At 28.9% G+C, this 24,960-nt stretch overlaps 1 protein-coding gene across 1 annotated transcript in view; it reads left to right on the top strand.

Moving 5' to 3' along the window:
- Positions 1-4,472: 4,472 nt before the first annotated feature.
- Positions 4,473-24,960, top strand: part of LOC132946611 (roundabout homolog 2) — a 193,496-nt gene continuing 173,008 nt past the window's right edge. Inside the window, exon 1 of the mRNA XM_061016661.1 lies at positions 4,473-4,981. Within this exon, the coding sequence (XP_060872644.1) occupies positions 4,897-4,981 (85 nt within the window). The 5' untranslated portion in view covers positions 4,473-4,896. The remainder of the gene's footprint in view (positions 4,982-24,960) is intronic.

Below are 24,960 nucleotides of genomic sequence, written 5' to 3'. Positions count from 1 at the left end.
ATAATATATTATTTATTGGAACATACACGCCAAACTGCAGTTAACAATATGTGTAGCAGAGAAATATACTATAGTTAAAAATGTAAGATAAAAAGTTGTAGAAGAATACATCATAAATATGAAAATCAAAAAACATAGGTTGTTGGTGGGTACAGGCTTCGAGCATCGGGTGAAGAGGGTAGTTATGGCCTTACGAAATGGCATAAGTGAGTAGTAAGGATAGGGCAAGGAAGTTAGCTACGAGCATAATCAGAGGGAACTCTAAAATAGCCTCCGTTATAGTCTTTATAAGCTACAGTGAATAGATCAATTCGTAAAAACAAACCTATATTTATACTTATATTTAATAAATTAGGTATCTACATACACGCATAAATATGGATTTCCTAATTTTATGTAATGAATTTCCTTTTTTTTATGTTTCTTTGTTTTATTTTACCTATAAATTTTAGTTAATAATTTTATACAATAATATAATTATTACTTAAATAGTAAATTCCAAACATTCATTAACCAAATACCAAAGTTTTAAGCAAGCTTAAAAGAAATTTGGTAAAAGTGCTTGAGCCAACTTTTAGCCCTAGTCCAAACGTCCACATTTTAGTATCTATATTCTATACTCACCAGAGTTTAATGCCTTTAATAATAGCGTCACATAGCAAAATAGTACCAAAAAGAACATTTCATACCATTCCGATTATTTCAAAATATGAATACGTTGCAACTTGCAACCACCATTTATCTTTGTCGAATATAAACATTGAACACATGATTGCTTATTATTGCAGGCGGTAAAAATCAAAATAGGACAAATTATTGGTCTGTTGATTTTAAAAATAATATGGCTGATTAAAAAAGAATGAAAGGTTTAAATTATATCAAAAACTGTTTTTTTATAATATGTTTATAAATAAGGAAGTAAAGGGGCTCTCCGTACTCCGTATAATAATTTTGGGCCCTAGGGTAGCTACAGTGACCCTACATTTTCAATTTAAATTTTATTGCTTAAATGTGAGTCTTCTCGTTTTATGAATAGTAATGATAATTGGCTTTTACTAACACATTTTTAAATTTAGTAAAATATATAGCTATACAATATTCAATTTATGCGATAATTTGACGGAAAGCACGTTGTTTGTGACGATCGTAACGTGGTGCTTTCATCGAATATTTTACCCTATAAATCTATAATGATGATATCGTTATCAGCTACTATTTGTTTTTTAATTTATTTAGGTTTTTACGTGCACACATGGTATAGGAACTGGTATAAGTACTTATAATATATAGAATTTTCATAATTAGGTACATGAATAATTCGAAGAGCGATATTGTACAATGTACACGATAATAGTTATTTAGTGTTTACACTTTTCATAATTGCATTATATTTATTTATCATTATATAAGTAATATCATATATATATATATATATATAATAATTTATATTTTCTTGTAATTAGGTATGCACAAAATACTTAAATTATGTTAAATATTTATTTATTATTTATAGCCGTCAGAAATTAACTCAAAATACTTAATTGCTGTTTAATTAAAATACATAAATGTTGATAAACATTTTTGAAGTATTTTATTTATTTTCATAAAACTCGGCTACAAAAGCAGAATATGTTGACATAATAATGTTATTAGCTTTGTAATATTTTATTATTTTATTTTTGAAATCAACTAGAAAATTATTAGCATACATTTAAATATTTATATATTTTTATAAAATATATTTAAAGAACATTTAATATTAAAAAAATATTTTTATTGAATTGCAAATATTGTAAAATTGTTTTTAATATTTTTTCTAGGAATAGGAAGTTGGTTACAACATTTTTATAGGTGAAAACCAATCAAACCAACGACTGCGGCTGAAGATAATAATATATAAAACCATGCTAACGAACAAAAATAATGATAAGATTAAGAAAGTAAATACTATTATATTATTTTATTATTTTTCATAATATGACATATTATAATTATACATTTCTACATATTAAACATATACCTAATTATAAATTATTATAAACCTAGGTACCTACTAATCAACAAATATAAATAATGATAATATAGGTAATAATATTACGAAAAAATATTTTACTCTATTTATATAAACTAGAAAATAAAATTAGATTACTATCCATTTTCTAACGTAACTAAAATAGGTTATATATTATAGGTAGTTAATATAGATAATATTGTATTAGTTAACTTAATCTTATCATCTAATAATATATTTTAGATTAGGTATCTAAAAGACCTGCATTAATAGATTTATTGACTCATTTAAGAGTTTTATTCAGTAACTATAAGCGGATAATCAAATTATAATGATTTATTACTGATACAAAGTTAAAATAATTTTAGATTTTATTAGTATTATATTTTATTTTTATTAGGTATTTTAGATTCTGAGCGGAGCGATGAAAGTATTGGTTCTACAATGTGCGTTTATTTTGGTGCCGGTCGACACTTTTTAAAACGAAAAAATTGCTTCAATTTTAAATATTGATGGTGGTTTCTTGTTGAAAATTGGATCTACTTTGTTGGTACTTTTGGATTTAATTCCTAGTCAAAATAAACGGGAAAAACTAAAAATTACGGAAACCGGTAATACTTAAGCAAAACCTGCAATTTTCAATAAAATCGATTTAGATTTAGAATTAATTCAAAAATGAATAACCGCAGTAACTTGAATTGTAACAATATTTATAGGCTCTATCATTTTCTAGACATACTTATATAATTTTCAAAATATTTTTTGGCTTATTTTTAAAATTACTTTTTCGGCATTTTAAGTTTGATTTCTATACTTAAAAACGTTAAAGCTTTTCTTGCAGTAGGAAAAAAACCTTGAAAACGTACCTGATACAAAGTTTATTATAAGTTATTCTTGCATCACATACAAAATATTGAAAGAAACATAATTCATCATGTTTTATTTTAAGCGTTTGAAGTTTAAATGTTGACAAAAATTGTCAAAATCATGAAATGTTGATAATTATTTTTTAGTTATAAATGCATGACATTTTTAATTTTAACACCATTGACTTGAAAATGTAGTGTAAGGTACCTCTTAACTCATAAGTAAGTTGATTTTACAAAGATTTAAAAATGTGGAAAATATAAAGGTAAGTAATTAATTTTATTATAATCATTTAAAAAGTTAAAATGTTGAAAAAATATTGAGGCAAGAAATTTAAATAAAAAATAAAGATTTTTCCTCTTACAATTTTTGTTATTTTTTTCGCAATTTAATAAATACTAATCCTTGGGACTGGATTCGTCATTTTTCTCACCAAACTTATATTTTTATTTTTTACTCATAATATAAAATACTAAAAAAAATTAGTCTAATGTTAAGCTGTTTAAACAACGGACCTATTTACACCCTATACTACCGGCGTATCTATACTGTTTGTTGATATAAAATTATTATAAATGATAAACGCCATGCTAAATATGAATATTAACTAAAATTGCGATGTACTCAGGTCTTACAAATGCAAATATGATTGAATGATTGATAGTCCAAAGCAATTGACCTATATATGTTTAAGTCTACTACAACATTATACAAAAACAAGTTGATATGCATTTTGAAAAGTTTCAATTGAATAGATGATGTGGATTGTGGAGTTAAAATTAAAAAATCAAATTATTTATTGAATATCATTATATCAATAAATTATTTGTTGGATTTTTATTGGTCAATATTTATTGTTATAGGACACTGTATTGTCTATTGCTCTTACTTATTCTGATGAAAATATCAACTATGTAAAATATACAATAATATGTTTTCTATAAAATTTTGTATACCTAAAGGGGTAAGGTATTAATTAACAAACCAACTCGATAAAATGCGGTCGCTCATAAGGCACTATACCTATCGGCACGGTGTTAATTAACTTTAATTAATTAATTTTTAAACATGGTAGTAGTATTATAATTGTCAATTTTATAGTAACGCCATCAAACAGTATAAATACACCTGGTAACCGAGAAAACCTCCCTTTCACGTAACCCAAAAATATTTGTTTACTTTATTTCGATGATTATCTCGTCACGGGTGCACTTAAAAAAAACAATAAATTATTCAAACCGCGTAGGTACCATACCCTAAGTATAATATGTATAATATGTTATATGTACCATATATTATAGAGTCAGTTTATCGTAAAAAAAGTCGGCCGTCTCTCCGTGTAATTAATTAATATTCGACGAAATCGAAAAAAAAAATTGCCGTAATTGCATTTTTCAGTCTATAACGGGAAAAAAATGATTAATAATAACAAAAATAATAATAATAATAATAATATGTAACGTTCCGAAATCGTCATCCCTGGTCGGTAGAGAGCGCTGCTCGGCCTACACCGCGCCGCCGCCGTCAAACTCGCCGGAAAAAACCGAACCGCGATATACCGGACCCGACGGGCGGTCGGCCACCGGTGTACCACCGAACTGCCGGAGTCTTGCCTCCAGTCGTTGCCCCGTCGGTCGTCGCGCACGTACTGTTCGTCCGTTTCGTCGTCGTTCGAGTGTTTTGCGTGTGTGTGCCGTGTGTGGTTTAAATCCATTTTTTTTTTCCGATACATTTTCCGGAAACGTTTTCGCGTGTGCTCGCCGTCGTTTCGCGTGCGTCGTCGTTCGTCCGCGTAAATCGTCCCAAACATGTTCCGGTGTCGTCGTCGCGCGCGAGTATTGACTTCCGGAGAATAATAAACAATATCTCGTGCCGAGCGGATCGGTAGTGGTTTTGAAATTTGATTTTCAATCTTTTTTTTTTTTTTTGGTTTTACGTACTTTTTTCGCGTCCAGCCCGCCGCTGTCGTCTCGTCGTCTCCTCCCCACCACCAGTGCGCGAAGGTTAGGGGAGAAAATATGAAAACTTCCCGGAGACGGGAATTCGGTCGGCCTGTGCTGCTGATGCTGCTGTTGGCGTTCATATTTGTCGGCGACGTTACAGGTACATAATAATATTATTATATTATTTTAATGATATAGGTACCTACTATACTATTCTCACACGCGTCAATGATTGTCGATTGATAATAAAAATATATTTAAATTATACCACCTATAATGCTATATTACTATTCTCACACACGTGCAGCAGTAGTTTGATGTTTTACGTCCGATAAGACCGGCATGTATACTTTGGACGTTATAAATCAATTAATCTACTTGTGATTTTTTTTTCTTTTTAATTAATAACTTCGAATTTTCGATAATGTGCCCGTGCACGTATATTAACTATGAAATCCATCGGATATCTGAAACGAATAAATTTAATTTGGTTTTATACAAATTAAGTTTTTTTTGGTGTTCAGTTTGTTAGGTTTTTTTTGATTCACAATGAATGGGTTTTACATAGTAATTTACATAGTTTCGTGGCCTATGATTATCTGCATAGTTTTGTCTTTTTTATGTCCGCTTTTTCACGGATGACTCCTAAAGTCAGAAAATATTTAGAAAAACGTGCTCGTAACCCAGTAGTTACATACCTAACAGATTGGAAAAAAAAATTCAAATTTAACTTTAACATTGTTTGTTGTAATAATAACATCGAATTAGCGTTGTACGTGACACCGACACAATACACTATTATCCGATAGGTATAGTAAAAAAAATAAAAAAATATATTAAAAAAATACTGTTCCTGTATCTAATTATAAAAAATGTATCTCATATACGTATAGTATTATATCACAGTAGTTATCATTTGCATTCGTAAATCATATCATCTGGTGAAGGGGTGATACCGGATCGCTGGCACGTTAAAATTTACGATTTCGTCCGCTCGTCGTACTTGCCGAGTTTTTCGATTTATGTGAATATTGTTCGCGTCATTCTCTCTCTCACTCTATGACGGTCGGCTGTCGCGCGTTACGCCAATGACTTACTAGCGTATTATGTTTCGCTGTCCCTCGACTAATAATTATTATTATTGTTATTATTATTACTATTATAATATACGACCGCCGCCGCTGTCGATTCGACCTCGACCGAGGTCAACCATAGCCAAATGGTCAACGCTATGGTAATTTTGATGTGCGCGCACGGGGCAGTGTTTGTTATTGTCCTATAATGTCTTCTACGGGAATGCATGAAAAATCGAAATTATAAAAGTTTTTAATAGAGACGATCATTAAGTTTTTGAAACCATGTAACTATGTAGGTACCTATTAAAAAATATATACCATTTTTTTTCTATAGGTATCTTACAATAATCCCCCCCGTGTGTGTACGTTAGTTTTACAAATTTTTATAGCACTTATATAAATATTTCACGCCGTCTAAATGTATATAGTTTTTAAATAGTTAAACAGCCTATAAAGTAAATGGTTAAGAATCTTTATTTTTACTGTAATTTAGGTACCTACATGTATAATAATATTATATAATTTGTCTTTATTTTTATTTTTTTCCACGTTTCTTATGGCTTATAAGTTTTAATATTATTTATCAATAAATACAGAAATATTAAAAATTAATTGTAGTCAATAATAATATTTATACAATTATACCTATACCTACTTATATAATAATATTATTTTAATTTGTTATTTGTATAATATATAACACATTAACATAGGTACTGTTATTATGTAGCTATAATATGTTAATTACCGATTTAATTAATGTATAATTAAACTATATTAAAGAATAAATAAAATACAATGGCAACATATCCCGTCGGTGGGTGGCTAGTGGCTACAAAATATTCGTATTAATCATTTATTGTTATAGTTCTCAAATACATATTAATATTAGCGGCTGTGAACTTTTCGTCCCTTATTATATTTTTAAACGAAACACGCGTCGTCTTAGATCATAATTTATAATTAAACAGTAATTGACAACAATTGATAGATAATGGACAAAAAAATTCTTATTACATTTCGTTCATGAGCATTACTGAGAAAAATCTTTTAAGAAAACTATAAGAACTTTTAAGTCAAATCTGTCCATCAACTTTTAATTTTCAATGTCAAATACATTGATATGAATTCATAAAGACTGACTTGGAGACTTGGAGCCCCGGCCTTAAGACAAAAAGACATATTTAAATAGTAGATTACATTTACTATGCTTAGTTATAAAATCTAATCCGGCAATCAGCTCTTAACTCATTATATATAATATACAAACGCCTCCTGCAGGTTAGGTTAGGTTATGTGTATATGCGATTCAAATTTGGGGTTGTACAAAACCATTTCAAGTTCGTACTATATAAGCATTCCAAGTACACAACCTATAAATCCTACCTATCGACTAAAAAGAATATATTCCAGAGACCTACTGAACTAAAATAATATTATCTATATATTCACCATAAAAAACACGTGTGTTCTATCACTGAGTAGTCTCCCCCTCCTAATGGTATATCATCAATATGTATACTCGTATGTATATATCGAGGTATACATATTATTATATTATGTATTAAAAAAAAATAATCTTATTTGCTTATTGAGCCGTATGAGCACAGGTTGTAAATATTTTTATATTAAATAAAAAAAATCTGTTTGATTTTGTATTAAATCTATGTTTAAACATGTGTTATTTGTTATTGTTTTTTAATGATTACATATATGACGTATGTAAACCTATTGGCGTATAATGTATGATCGAGCTGAAAGTCACATAATAGTTTCCCACTTACACATAGTAAACGTCTGTAAAAGTTTACATACTTTTCATTTTTATGACGTTAAAGTTTATATACCATGCTTAAATTACAACTCATAACAAAATGTTTTTACGATCCCGACATTAAACTAGTGTTGTGAAGTACCTTATATGTACTGTCGGAAATTTATTATTTTCTTACATTAATATGTTATATGTTGAACTGCGTATAATATTATTATTATAGGCGTGTTCAGAACAATTTCGCAAATCTTGCCGAAAGTAATTTTTGAGTTCTTTCAGTTCTTTGTATGAAATCATTTATCCCCCCCCCCCCTTCTCAACACTACATAAAAACTTAAAAATATTAGTTAAGAGTCAATTTAAATTTGCAGGTTTAGCCATCGCCAGAGTGGCTAGACACCGTAAACACGCTTATTGACGGGCTATGTTTAATATAATATTATAATATAAACATTGTATAATATTATATTATAATCGTCATATTATTATTGCATTAATATAATAATCAATATTGTATATATATATATATTATATTGGCATATTGCTTGTAGTACAATGTAATCTACTACAATTTCGTTTGTAAACTGTTACTAAAGCTGTACAAACTTTTCCATTATTCTCATTAAAAGTTGACAATGGTTAAATAATGTGTTTTGTGCTCATATTCAATGTCTACGTAAACTTTCATTGAATCCGTTTGGTATTTGAAATTACTTGTTATCTAAATTCCGACTGTTTCAAATTCTTCCGTTTCGAGAATCATGTTCTAAAATAGTTGTTCTTTTAAGTTTATTTATGAATTTACTTAAATTGTATTTTCGTGTTATAACTTTATTGTAGATTTTTGGAGTATATCTATATTCTATATGCTTAGTTTGGTTTCGATATAAACTGATGCTTACTTGAGTTCTTCAGTGCTTAGTGTTCATTACAAACCGATTACCTACATATTATTATGTCTGTAGGAACAAAATTTGTTATAAAACATTTCATTAACAAACACATTAATATTATTATAAATATTTCTCCACGATGTGTATTGATTTTCCTTTTCATTATTGAACAATATAAACACACTCTTTCACGCACGCACACGTGCGCACACAATCACATACACGCACACATACACGCACACATACACACATATACACGAAACCCAAGTATAATATATATACCCAAATAAATGCTAAGGGGGGTGGTATACTGGTATACTGGTATACTGGTATACTGGTATGACTGCGTTCAAAATTGAATACAAAATCCTATCCCTTCAGGGCACCTACAAAAAAAGCCTATCATAATATAATATAGTATACAGTAGGTGTAAATGCACAGTGCGGAGGTTAATGATTTATCGGCGGCAGACCGGTTTTTTTCCTGACTTAATTCCATACATTGCCTCGGTTATTTGGAACACAAATTATTATTTATTGATATGCCGGAGGGGGCACAGGAGGGGAACAATCATAATCTATCGGGTCAGCATTAGGTGGAAAAAAAATCTCTCATGTCCTACCGATAATTGGAAATCTGTGTATAGGTATGTACCTATAGCAAGAGAAAATCTAGTCGGGAGTCGTAATTGGATTTATTATACACACGTGTCTTAAAATATCAAAAATATTGACCGCATTTATATTGGAATTGAAGCTATTTACAGTATTATAGGTACTTAAGTAGGTACTATAATTTTCCTTGTTTAATTTTTATTAAGTAAGAATAACTAATAAGGTATACATTCAAATTAAATAAGCTTGTGTCTTTAGCCTATAATGCGCACAGATATTATAGTTATTAATAACTTCCGGGCGACGGTCCATATTATACTCGTTATCGAATATTCCAGTAATAAACGTCTTAGTTGATAAAATATATTTGTTTCTATGTTGAGGAAATGAGCAGGCATTGAATGTCGGCAAATTCGGTTTTGTTTGAATTATATGTATCCATACCAAGATACTGTTATTAATATATATATGGTTCGTTTTATTTAATCACAAATATTTATGTTAAACTCTTGAACTTTATACTTAATATTTACCCGAAAAAGATCATAAAATACTATACTGATATAAAAAAATGTACATTAAATTAATAGAATTTGAAGCTTATACCGGTAATATTATATAATTATTGTAACTTGTTGCATGAATACCGATATTTTTATTTTATTACCTAAATTTTTTACAGGTTATTTACGTCCCGGCGTATTTGAGACGTAAGTAACCTACTGATTGTTATGTTTGATATGCCACATTATATTGTGAAATAACACATTTATTTTCATAACGTTTGGTTTAATTTTTAAATTAAATGTATATGGTATAGTAGCATTTCAGTACTCAAATCAAAGTATAAAAAAAATAATATTATATTGATTAACTAAGTACCTAGGTACCTAGGTACATACTAGGTAGTGTATTAATTTCGTTATAAATAATTTTGAGTTTTAATAATGAATTAAGAAAATACCAGTAAATTATCACCACGATTAAAGATGGTACTACTAGTCTAACTACTAGTATCTAAGATACTACTATCGTTAATCGTGATCATTACTAAATTAGGTACCTACAGTATTTTTTTAAACTATAGTCTATAGGTACATTAATAATAATATTTTTAATTAAGTTATTTATGGAGTTGTTAATTTATTTTTAATGCGGGACGCACTTGTGAATAATATAGGTAACTTTTAAATTTATCAAACTGAATTATTATAGTATAATCTATATAATTTTTTGTGACGCAAATTATCCACAATAATGACAATGATATGCAATATTGGTATAAACCCATATCATATTATAAGAATGTACCTTATGTTGGTTTCGTATTAAACTAAAAAAACATTACGTTTTATTTTTCATTTAAAAATGTGGTTACTCGGAATTCGAAAATATACTGCCTAAAAGGTTTGACGATCGATGTTTTGATGGCTTCGTTAAACAGGTTTGGTGCATTTATAGCGTCTCAATTTAAATAATATAATGATTAATGTTTACAAAGCTCTCCTTAGCTGCTTTTATTCGTACCCACTCGAAGCCAATCGGTTGAAAGTGCACCTTATTGTAGGTAAGTGTATCTCTATAATACATCAGTACATCTCTATACGGGTACTCTATTAATGTATTATATACATGTGTGTATCCAGGATTCAGGATATATCATCGGGTTAACGGTGTTCGCGGAGCGTGGAGAATAAAATATTCTAAAGAAGACCATTGTCGGAAAATCCTCAGTGAACACATTGATTGATGGCTTCTATAGGCAGTAATGTCTTGTCGGGCCGTAAGGGGCGGTGTGGCGATGATTTACATTTGAAAGTCGTGCGCGTTTCTAATCCAAACGTCGACGGGTGAGCGGCGTCGCGGCGCCCGTGTTTGGTACATTGTTTTCGGCGGCGATAATTCTCCGGGGCGATGACTACGGCGACGCGCCGGCGACTTGCCACGGCCACATACCATTAATGAGACCAAAGACAGATTTATACGCGTCGACGATGCGACGACGGTGCAGTGATGTTTTTACAATGGTCGTGTAAGTTTCGATTGACGCGATTATCAAACGGAAGAGAGATGACGATAAAGAATAAAAAGAGGAAAAATAATAATATTAATAATAATAATAATATAATATAATATACGTCGCCGTCGTTTCCCGTTTTCTCGCCACTGCCGCCGTAACTGCAACACATATGGCCACCGCGTAAATCCATTACCAAGAGCGCTTTATGTAATATATTTATTTATTTTTTTGTCCTGTACGTCGGCCCATTCGTTCTACTAATAACTCTCGTTTATATTTACGTGCGTGTTTGTAAACATATACATAATATACATTATACACGTCGGACGTTGGTGCTCGGTTGTCCTTTTTTCGTGTCTTCTAATAATATTTCCGTGTTTCGGTAGGTGCTATCACCAATGGTGTGTATACATATTATAATTAAATGTATTATTATATTTGCTCCGCCACGTCCGCGGCACAGGCGTATTGGTCAAAAATCTCGAAAATTTGTCAAAAAAATATATGTATAAATAAATAAAAGGTAACGCAGTACGGAGGGGCAAGACCGCAGGTGTTATTTTCTCGTCGAAGATTCAATCGCATCAGCTGTCCGGCGCCCTCCCTCCTCCGGTCCATTGTCGGAACCGATGTTTGTGATTACAGCGTGCGAGTACACCGGAGAAGAATAATATAATATATTATAATACATGGTTCGTACTTCGTAGGGACGTTTAGTGTCCCTATAATAATATATATTATATCTGGCTATAGTGGCTTTATACATAATAAATAATAATATATATATATAATATTGTATGGGTATATGTTTCTGCAGTGTTGTGCGCGCGTCGCATCCGTTTCCCAAACGGTCGTCGCTGTGGTCGTTTTATTCGATTAATTGAAATTATTCTTGTTAAAAAACTCTTTATGGTTCGTGTGCTATCAATTCCTGCTCCAATCCCTACAGCGACAAAATGTACAAAACATATAATATAATATTATAGATTGTTTACAGATTGTTCGATTCAAGTCGAATTTTATTTATGGTTTCAATCAAAGTTTTATTAATTTTACGTTCTACCTTTACCTGACATAAAATGTAAAACCGTTAACGAGATGATCATGTCTTGGATCTACCGTATTGCAGAGGAGGGGTATTGATAATCGATATGCATAACTCGAAATGAAAAATAACTTAATTGTATATTTTTGTTTATAAGTTGTTTTAAATAAGAACATTTTGGTAACATAATCAATACTCGCGAATCGTCCATAACTAAAATAAAATTATGTAGACTGCCCAAAATACTAAATTAAAAGTTAATATGTAATCTGTTTTGAAACGGTATATGGCGAACTGCGGGGGTAAACTATGTGCAAGGAGATGTTAATTTTGTGATTTATATAATTTAAACAATCAATTTAATTGATCAAAACCAATTTGTGGATAGCTTTAATTGTAGAAGAGTAACATTTTATTATTCCTCGAACATATTGGAGAAATTTCATTTCTTGAAGACTTGAACTGTGGAATGTGGTTTGCGGAGGGCTACAATTTATTCTTATTGAGTTTTTAAATTTGACTGTTTGCAAATTGCAATTAATGCAATAGATATATAAATAGATAGGTACATTTTATTGGGTTTATTATTAAAATACTCTACAGGTTTAGACCGGTACGAACAAGTATCCCGCCGTATCCGTTATCTGGCAGACGACTATTATCCAGACTATTATCGTCTTATCGCTTTGACATTAATTATTATCTTAATTGTTTTTAAATTATGGTTTTTAAAAGATCTGTGAAAATCACACTATATTAATATTATACATAATATTATAATAAAGCATTATACCGTGTATAGTGTATATATCATAAAATATCTAATATAGGAGTAGGTAGGTACATCATCCGAAAACAAAAATTGTACCGTTTTTATAAGCATGTATAGTTATGATATTTTGTCCAGTCTATTACATGTATCTATTACAATATAGCTACGGTGATCGGGGAACGATGTGAAATGGAAAAGAATAAACGCATATGGATTTAGGTGAAATCGGGGAGACGTTTTTGGGTGAACCGTTCATTCACACGGGCCTCTCATTCCGTCCCGTTGCCTTTCCGTAATTCTTTTTCCCTCACAAAAGGTTTATATATGACGACAGTAAAATACTAAAATGCCTTGCGTATATTCTATTTCTATCCAACGCGGACACCCGCCACCGAATGCAGCGCAATTTTCCCCTTCTGAACAACAACTTCCCAAACGTACAATGGGTCTTCTCGATTACAAGACTTGTATATTATACCCAACACAGTCGTTATACGGAGGTTAATGTTTGATACGTGTGTATTTTTGTACATGTGTCTTTTTCATAAGGCAGACGAATTTTTTGCCGTGAAATTCGAACAATTTCATTCGTTTTTCGACCATGCAGTGAATGTGCGTTACCAATTTTATTGCCCGCCAATGACATGTGATTTTCAAATTCTCATATTGTAATATTTTGTTGTCTGGTTTATGATTGATTTTATCTAGGTATTTAGGTACATTATTTTGCGATTCAATCATTTGTATAGAATTTAATTCTAACAACTTGAAAAATATTATAAAATTGTGGAAATAAACAATTATAAACTCTGTGCTGAATTTAAATTCAGATTATAGACCTATTTTATCGTATAGCATATAATATATAAAGTATACATATAATATATACTTTAATAGAGGTTTTATTAGTATTGTTAACCACTCTTAATAGTACCTAGATATATAGGTAGTGGACATTATCGAAATCTGGATTAAATGCAATGGTGTGTATACAATGGCGATGGTTGCAGGGATTATGCGAAAACTTGGTTAATAGGCTGGCGGGGAACAAAAAGCTAATCGATGTAATCTATATTATAATGATTTGGTATCAAGTATAATAGCTAGGATTGTTAACGAAATGTAATAAATATGTATAATTGTCTTTGTATTAGTACTATAGCATAATCTCCAACGTAATTATAATTTAATTGTAATTTACTATACATTAATATAATTATTGATTTAATATTATCTTTGAATATTATTAATCCTGTATTTTTTTACTGGACAAAATTATGGCATAAAACAAAAAAAAAATATTAGCATAGAAATATAAAAAGTATTTTAAGTAAATCATCTTGGCTAAATCTAGTGGGGTTGGTGAATGTAGCGAACAGGGGGTAAAAACCTCTAGAACCTAGTAAAAATAACTTGCTAATAAGAATAAGTACTATATTGAAAAAGAAAATGCTTTGAATATTTGAAAGAACATTTTATTTTACACTAATTGATTTCATTGTTTGACTGCTATTGCTTACGAAACATTGATTTTAAAATATTGTGTTTAACAATGAATGTAAGCACAAAAGTAAATCAACTAATGAAAGGCTCGCTTGTTTTAATTATTTCAACCATTTTATTAGTTTTCTTTACATTTTAGTCATTTTACATTACCTATTTCATATTGAAGATGAATAGTGTTTTTAAATTATGGCATGTGTCGAATATCGAAATTATTTTTATTTTAGTTAATTATTTTACATTTTAAGATTATATTACTGAGCTTTGTGTAATCTAGATGTTTTGGGGGTACATGTGAGCTTTCAGTTAGTTATTGTTCTTTCTATTGTGCGCAAAACTGGGTCCATTGTTTCTTTAGGCGATTTATCAGTTCCCAAAAAGTTTTCAAATGCCCAAACTATGCTATAGACTTTCCAAAAACAGTAAACCTCCCATAAATCTCTCGGGAATTCTGTATATAGTTACTGGAAAACAACACACGAGACAATATAGTGGTGGTACATGAAGCTGCAACCGGGAAAGTATACAAAGATAAAAATAATAAGGCTGCTTAAAAATATTGATAGGATGCTGTTCTCGATAAATTGTTAGTAAAGGGAAAATGTTATGAATCTATCTGGATACAAAACTAATAATATTTATTTTAAATTAATTAAGTACAGCTATAATATACATTTTAACTATATTATAATAATATATTAATTTTAATGTTTAAAAAGAAACATTATTTTTTGATTATACAATGTCACAACTTTACAAGTACCTATTAATAGAGTTTTAAATATAAAATATGAAACATTTATTATTATAAGTTATAATAATTTGTAAACATTTAAATAAAAATTTTTTTATATGAATAAATTGACACATTTACTTATAGTCTGTTGTGTCAAATTATGTCTATATTTGGTAACATTAAATCTGCTCTATAGAAAGATTCTGTTTTGCGATACACTATACACATTTTCTATAGTTATTGCTGCGTTATAATTATTTAAGATTTCCATATCTAACTAACCTTGGTCATAATAGATATAGTTTCTATATGTGTCCTTGGTCCACAGAAGTGCAGACAGTGGTTGAGAGGGTTATGTTTCCTGAACGCCCGGAACTATTTTTTTTCTCCCTAACCCCTGAGACATACATATAGCGTGTGGTGTATAAATAGAGTCGCATCCATTAACTCCTCCGAGTGTCTGTCCGCATATAAACGGATATATTAAAGGTGTTTTTTTTCTCTCGTTTAAATAAAAGAGCACGAGTCCCAGAGGACTAGGTCCGGATTAAATAAGCTTTTTTGGAATGTATATATGTGTCTAAAGGGGTTTTGCCTAGACGATTTATATGTTACTTAATTTAAGGTTTTTTTTTTTCAATGAGAAAGAAGAGACTTGAAAATAAAACTCCCATCGGTATAATACTAATGTCTATATAGGTATGAAAAATTGATTTTTTTCCTGTTAAGGCTGTTATTTATGTAAAATACTAAAATGTTAATGTTATTATTAATTCGAAAATAGCTATAAAAATGAACATTTCAAAAAAAAACTCACTGCCTATATTTAGGTTTTTAACTTACGCAGATTTTTATTTTAATAAATGGCTTCTTAGAATGATTATTAAACACGAAACCGAAAATCATAATGTGAACAACATTATATATGTAGATCATATAGTTCATTGCTTAGATTATATTCATTATAGCGCAAATGTGAAATATAGTTACTGTAACTTACTACATATTACTCTATACTGTCGCCATCACATATACGATATACTAGTTAATAAATAAATTGTACGTGAGTAACGTTAGAATTTTATTTTCCAAATACAGTACTTATAACTTCAGTAGTATAAGTTATTAGCTTAAAGTTTAAGCCTTAAGCAATATTTTTATAAAAGTTGATTTAAAATTTTTTTTCTTTTGAATTCTCTGAAAAATCTTATAAATCAATAAAAGTACCTATTTAATAATATTATTATATTTTATAGAATCTTCAGTCTTCTCATAACAATTTCAAAAATTAACTTCACTTTAGTAAAGAAAAATAAATTATTAAATGTAAAAGTAGATATTTAAATTTAAAAAATATACTTCAGTGAATTCCTGTATATTTAATTAATTTTACTGGGTTAATTTTAAAATTATTGATAATTTAATTTAGATAATAGGTGTAGCTAGGAATTGTATATTACTTTTTAATTTTTAAAAAGCTATTTGTTTTACTATTTTATATTATTTATCAGCTATCACTGATAACTTATCATTATGTATCTATACGTTTTTAATTTATAAATCTCAGAAGCTAAGAAAAAAATATTTAATGTAAGTATACAGGATTTTTAGTTTTGTGGAAACTTGTGTTATTATTCGTAGGTAGGTTACCACCTACCATACCGCAGGTGTGTGTATTTCTTTTCAATTCAATATTTTGGTGGTTTCACGATTCTTTATACCGTACCGCAAATCCATCGTGATCCCCATAAATAAATGTTCGTCTTATTTGTCAGTGGTTTTCTATTGTAAGCGCGTGTAATACATACCTCCCGTGGGTCTAAGAACTGCAGGTGTGAAAACGGATGTGCCCCTTGAATATGCGCTAATCTGGAAAGACGACGATAGGAAAAAAAATCTTTCGCTAACATATATAGTTTTCTGAATAGAACCCCCCGAGTCTGCTAAAATAGTATCTCCGATGGTAATTATATATATGTATACAGTATACACATATCTATATATATATATTGTAACTTTCTGTGAGTATGCAGTGATTGTGCGGTAGTATCTAAAACGTTTTTGACGAACACGTGTCTCCGGGAGGGGAGACGATGATATTATAGTGTATACCGTCAACCCCGGCTGTGTTTACTTGACAAACAGGATCGTGTTGTTTCAGTTAGTGGATTCGTATGTTACCGAATATTTACATAGCTAAACGCGTGTCACTTTTGTAATATTCGTCTTGTTATATTTTTCTTTTGGCTTCACACCAGCCACTTTTCTACGGCGTTTCCGGATCTGCCGAGATTTTTGCCGTAGACCAAAAATATACCATCACAATATATTTTGCTGTCGCAGTTATAAGCTTTAACACAACCCCATCGTTGCACCTACTACGCGCAGAGCCCGATAAGATTTTGAATTTTTGTAAAAATAAACGAAAAGTAAAATAAATTATTTTTATTTCATTTTTATTGATTGTCTAACGCATTGACGAATCCGTACTGTTTGAAGGATATTCGTTTGTAATACATTTAGCTTTATTCAATACATTCGTAAAAATGAGTTTCGTCTGTAATGTATACATACGTACTGTTTGTTTAGGATGAGTATAATGATAATATATTAAAATCACTACAAAGTTCAATTTGAAATAGATACATTTAATATATTGAAAGTTTGTATTATACTTTCTGCCCTAACGAGTTTCCACTTTTCATCAATATGTTTCATACTTCCAATGAAGGAGTTGTGTAAGGCTTAAGGTTGTATAACTATAAATCAAATATTTATATATGTAAAATTAATCAATCGAAATTCCCGTCTAATAATTATTTTTATCATTATTGCCATAGGCATTTGTAAAAAATATTTATCATTTAAATAAACAATTTATCATTAAAATGAAGTCTTTAATAGTTAATATCATTGCTAAACTTGGCCAAATAAAAGTAAGGGGACTCTGTTTTCTGTTTATTTAATAAAAAAAAGTCCCTATAATTTGTTAAACGTTATTGAGCCAAATAACCATCAGCCTATCTTTAAATAATATTAAAAATGTTTATAAATAATCAAATAAAAAAAAAATACAAGTTAATATAAGACATAGCTTATATATTTTATTTACATAGATTGTAAATAAATTATAATTAAATAATAATTTATGAATCGTTGGTTATTAAATAATTCATAAGACAAATTATGATGGTATCTCCCGAATTTTTATAATGATGAAGCGTCGAGTGCGTTCCCCTTAAAAATAATAGTAGGGGTACGCTAAAATGTCTGAAAACGAGCACTGGTTAATTCACAATCTAGTATTTTTATCTAATAACAATTTTAATTAACATTTTAATAAATTTTATAAAACTGTAAAAAACTGAAATAAATAAAAACAAAGATCATAAATTCTTACATTTTCATTTATTATCAAAAAGTGCAATTTTTCTTATTCATTGGTCCTACGGGATAAGCGAATGATAAACTTCTCTTGGCCGCGTGTTTTGCATTTATACCTGTCACGGAAATTATATCTACCATACAGAAATGATTGTAATATAATATTATATGACTGTACACTGTACAGTGTACATTTATGGCGAAGGGGCGACGAGGGTGACCGTAGTATAATAAAGGTACCTTGGTGTACTCAGTGTTTGATTATGCCAGAATAAACATTGTAATTTTATTAATATTTTAAAAATTATTTGTAAACATACCTAGTTAAATATTGTATGAATACATATTATTATACAAGTATACAAATAACTATATTGTATATTATTTACAAGAACTTTAGACCGTATCTTAAATATGTATGATTTGGCTGTAATTTATAGTTTTAGAATTTGTTTAATTGTGTAGTTTAAAATTCACATAGTAATTGAAACAGATTATACAAATAATAAAATACAATCATTATTAATCTTATTTGTCATATAAAATACCAAACAGTTGCCAACCGACCTTGAAGCTTCAATTCATGGCGGGAGTTCGCTATCCTAGTACTATATAGAAATCTGTGATGCTAACATACAGTAATTCCAAACGTTGTATCATTATTGATAAGAATGATTGATTTAAATACATTGATATTTGTCTTGGCCATAGTTAATGTTCATAGATAACAAGGTTTACATGGCCTATACAGTATACATGATTCATGAAACATGTTTAAAGGATAACGCAGATAGTACCACCCTCACGCAAGTGCGTCGAGGCTCCCACGTCACATCCGTATTAGGGCATCCCGACGAATTTCGTATAGAGCAAAATATGTTGCGGCCATACCTTTACCGTGGTAGGTACAAAAAGTAAAGTGAAATGAAAAAAAAACATAAACACGAGGCTTATAAAAGACCACCTGGGTTGGATCTTCGGATTTATATGCAAATGCATACAACTCTATACGATTACGACACTGTTAATTCGTGCAATGCGTTCATAGATCTGTTCTAAAACATTCAAGTGCACACAGATAATAATATAAGCGTCATTAGTATTCTGTCGTGTATCATATGAGTGTGCGAGTGCAAACAGTACATGTATTCGCGTATTAGGTACACTGTGTATTGTGTAACATAATGACGGCGTATATAGGTGCATTCCCTTTGGACTTGCCTCTGGGTTACGACGCCGTGTACGCATAATATTGTACGTCATGAACATTGTAAAATGTATGCAAATTTATTATTACAACGGGAAATAATTGATGCGCTCAGACGTTCAGTCATAGATAGGTACTATATGTATAATATTGTGTACGGATTAAGTTGGTGGGGGGGGGGGGGGGGGTAAGGGTAGTTTCGTAAGGTTATGATATCGGTTATACTAAAATATTATACTGTCAACATATCTATCTTATAATAATATTAAGGGATCATTTACTGCAGTAAGGATAACAAATTACGTACTATCAGTGTATCGTAACTACTGACATTTTTACTTCATATTATATTTTTGTGTCTAATAATTTTGCATTCACTGGTATGAAACATATAATATGTAAATTTGAGTTGTAGGTATGCGATTGCAGTTAACATACTTTTAATTGCATGCATAATATTCCTTGATTCAGTTGATTAGGACTTAAAGTTTACTTGATTTAGTATAAGTTAAACGTACTCAGCAAAATGATATAGTTTCTGTTATGTTAATGTTGTTGTTTTGTACTTATTTATATTTACAAAAAGTTTTGTTTTAGGTTTATTCACTTATTTTATGAATACAATTAAATTGTATTAATTCTTTAACCGGACAAAATCGTTTAAATATTATACAAGACAAAAAATATATTTAAAATAATTCAATTTTTACCACTAAATATTATAAGCGCTGTAGATGAATCTTAAGTCAAAACATTAATTAATTGTAAAGTAAATATAGCTCTGAACTGTCCGTAAAGTATAATGTTTTCATCAATGTAACTGTGGCAAATACGATTAAAAAGGACCGATGTGTGTAATCTTTCGCAATTTGTCAAGCGTTATTAAGCTTACATTGGTTTTAATTTAATATGTAAGTGGGACAGGGGCTTACAGACACGATGTAGTAGACCCACAATACTACCACAAGACCCTTTTAGTGGGATATACCTATTCTAAATTAGATAAAACTTATTGTCGTATGTGTAGGATTTCTTTAGGTTCAAACTATTCGAATGATTATGTGTTATTTAATTAGACAAAACGTAGGATTGTATATAATAATATAATTAAAAAAAATAAAAACGTTATTCTATAGTTCTTTGATCGTCAGATTAATAAAAAAAACTGAGCCTTCTAAATTTAGTTTTCAATTATTGTACCAGTAAGCAGATGTTTATTTTTAAAAATCATCAAAAAAATAATCATAATAATAATTATAACTGTTAAATCATTAAATATTTACTAGTATAAGCCACTAAAATTAAGTACAATTGTATTTTTTATCCGCCTTCTCGGTCAATTGTACTAAGGGTTTCACCTGCTTTAATGATGTATAATTATTTTTATGGTGTCATTTGATACTTATTATAATACTTCCCAATACTATTAAAGGAAGTAATAAATTTCTTCTGTAGTTTTAGATGTTGACCATTTAAATTGAAGCTATTTCTTAAGTTTTTTGTATATTTTTAAACATTTATCTGCTAATGGCGTTGCCTGTAGGTTGTAGCATCTGGTACGGAACGTTGATAGAATACGCAGGTAGTTTATTTTAGCAGTTAATTCTATTGATTTAAATCAGAATTTTACATTGTGTAGTGTGTAGGTACATATTTAATACTTATAAAAAAATTTTTATTTTATACTTATCTTATGGAGTTCTGCGTGTTTTCTGTTTATTATGTTTTATTCAACTATCAATAGAATAACTATTTACCATACCAAATAGATTTATTTTTTTATAGTATTACATAATATTTACTCACGCTATATTGTATTTTTAATTCTACAGAGATTTTTTGTAAACGATTTGTATATCATTGTTTTTATTTATAATTAGTACCTATATATTTTATAATTCCTAAAATTCAGAATCACGGTTTATCAAAGAAAATGGAATTAGATACTTTTAGTATATTAACTATTAAGATTGTTTCATTTTGTTGAAGACATGTAGACATGTAGTATTGAACGTTTCTAATGCGTCTAATAAACAACGCTTATATATTAGTAAATATCTACAAAATCTATGATTGGTGATAAAAAAAAAAATTGGTTTGGACTTTGGTTCGAAAGTGGCTACTAGTTTTTTTATCAGTTGTGTAACCTAAAAGACGTTGACAAAGCACTGCAGTTTATTTTTATCGAAACACTTCTTTCTTTTTAGTGAAAAACAGCTAGTAGTTCATTTTTATGGGCCCCAAAAGTCGAGTTTCCTCGACTGAATTAGGTTTCAGATTGGAAACCATACATACACATTTTTGTTGTTGTGGAAGTTGTGGAGCACACGAAAAAGTGGTAAATGAGGGTGAGATATCGAATAATGAAAAAGAGAACCCTTACCCCAACCAGTCTTGATTTATTGGATTATTTTGGTTCGGTACCTTTCGAGTTGACTTACATAAATATTTTGTAGACTCCGTAGAAAGTACATTTTAGAAATTCTATTCTACTTTATTTAAAATTATATGTTTATAAACACCATTATTTTGAATTAAAATATTAATTTAAAACTAACTAATAACGATACAGGCAAAATTAATGCTGGTTATTATTTAACTACTAGGTATTTAATATTTTAATCTACAACATATTTTAATATATATCTAGGTAATTTAAATATGATTATTTTGATGTAGGTAGTTTTAATTTTCATTTTTGTATCGATAACATTCAAAATACATTTTTTTTTATCTAGATAAAAAAGTATAATGAGTGATGACATTTTAAATACTAAATTGTATTTTACAACTAATCAATTAATATGCATTTACAATTATTGTGTGATCTACTTTAGATAAGTAATAGTCTTTATTTATTCTTGTGTATATACTTTACTTCGTTATTCTGTTTTTAATGTCTACTGAGAAGATAAAACAAAATAATGTAATGCTTTATATGTGTTAACACGGCTTGCTTGGACGCATATATAGCGTATAAAAATAAGAATTTGAGTGTACCTATATTAATTATTTAATGTCGACATATTGCATTCATATAATCATGTGTTTGTAATAAATATATCTAACCTTAGGCTCTTAATATTATACGGTCTAATGTTCCATACTAACGACGTTTATTGCCAGAAAATACGTTTTGTTAAAATATCTTTTTATTCGGTTAATTTTGGAACGCTATAATATATTTACATCACAAGGTGATAATACATAATGAACATTAATTGTGTAATATATATATATTATAGGAACTGTTGTGTTGTAATACTTATAGTTTTCACTATTCTAATTTTTATTTGTTTATAAATCCTTTAACGATGTGTGTACTGTTTTACACCGCTGTTCAACATTTAAACATTTTTTATTTCAGGCATTCTAATAGTTATTTAAGTACTAACATGTTTTTATCAGGATTTTTTAATTAAAAATTGTTAAAATAGTAATTTACACAGTTTTAGGAAAAGTAAGAATTTTAATACCTAACTATTACCACTCAATCAAAATAAAATAAAAATATTTTTAATTTATTTAAAAAGTTTTCTCTGGAGGTATACAGTACCTACACACTATACCTATTATAATTTATAGTAAGTTTATTTCACTAAGTAGGTAAATAAATACTAGAAATGAGAATATTATTAATACTTTTAAAATAAATAAAGTTAATATTACTTTATAACAATAATAATACAAATTTTGTCTTCTTCAGGGGTCAAAGATGTATCTTGATTGAACTTTTTTTGTTGAAATTTTTAACTAATAAATGTTTGCTTAAACTTATGAAATCATTTAGATTTGATTTTGATTTTTAATTTTGATTTATTCAATTTTAATTTCACTCTAGTGAAGTTTATTTAATATAAAATTTCTAATATTTTGAGTAAGCCGAGTAAGGACTCCTAAAATAATATCTTATAACCTTATTGTAAGACTTTCTTTTGATACCTATTTCGGTCGATAAATACTTAATATTCATTTAACTTTACCTACTATTATTCATAAAATAAATTATAGACATTTAATAACGTTAACATTAGGTAGGTACACATTTGTATAAATAATTTAAAAACATTCCTGCAGCAGTTTAAATATTTAATTGGTGAGTTAATGAATGCTTTAATGTTTTTTATGGTCTTTTAACCACACTTTAATTTTCGTTTTTTTTCATGCTGATTAATATTAGAAATCCATTCACCACGGTACCTCATAGTTCACGATCATAAAGTACGTGAAAATACGTGCAGCTACTTCTTTATAACATGACAACAAGTGCATTTTAATTCGTGTTTGCATTATCGAAAACAATTGATACAATTAGTCAATAGTAGTGTACATTTAATTCGGTTGGGCGGACAACATTGGTAAAAAACCCAGACCATCGTATTGTGCTCAAGACTGATACAAAAAATATATCGTCTTATGTCATTGACTCAACTTCGAAGAACTACAAAAAAATCAATTGGAATTTAAAAAAAAAATATTACTCAAATTGATAAATTGATGAATATTGTTGGTTATACATCGCGCATATAAATTACTATGTTAATTTAGTATGTTAGGTTTAATTATACGTTTTTACAACAGAAAATGGAGTGCAATTCGTAAACACTCAGAACTATGAAAACTAGAAACATTAATTTAAACAAAATCAATATAAGTATTTACATTTTTTAATATATTTAAAATTTGCAAACCATTTTACTGAGATATAATTAAAACATATTGCCTACAGGTATATTAGACATTTATTTTGAAATATATAAATATATTATAATAATATAATATTTTATAAATACATTTTTAAAACAATATATTAGGTATAGGTATATATAGGTATATACATATACGATATACTTATATATATAGCCATTAGCAAAATAGGTCCTTAGCCTGCTGCGTTGTATCTGTATTTAATGGTTCATTGTTCTGAATGTTGAAAACAATTCTTAATTGTTTCAAAAATTGGTACAACGTACAAAATGTAAGTACCTACTTTTTGTGAGCAAATTCAGACATATTTTGGTGATGTTATTTTATTTTTAGTTAGTTTTGTCCTAACTTAATCATTTTTTTTTTTCAAGTCGTTTTTCATACGATTTTGAAGATTATATTAAGTA

The sequence above is a fragment of the Metopolophium dirhodum genome, chromosome 6, assembly GCF_019925205.1.
Source record: "Metopolophium dirhodum isolate CAU chromosome 6, ASM1992520v1, whole genome shotgun sequence".
Taxonomy (NCBI): Eukaryota; Metazoa; Arthropoda; class Insecta; order Hemiptera; family Aphididae; genus Metopolophium; species Metopolophium dirhodum.
Note: the sequence above shows the minus strand (reverse complement) of the source record. Positions and strands in the feature narration are given on the sequence as shown.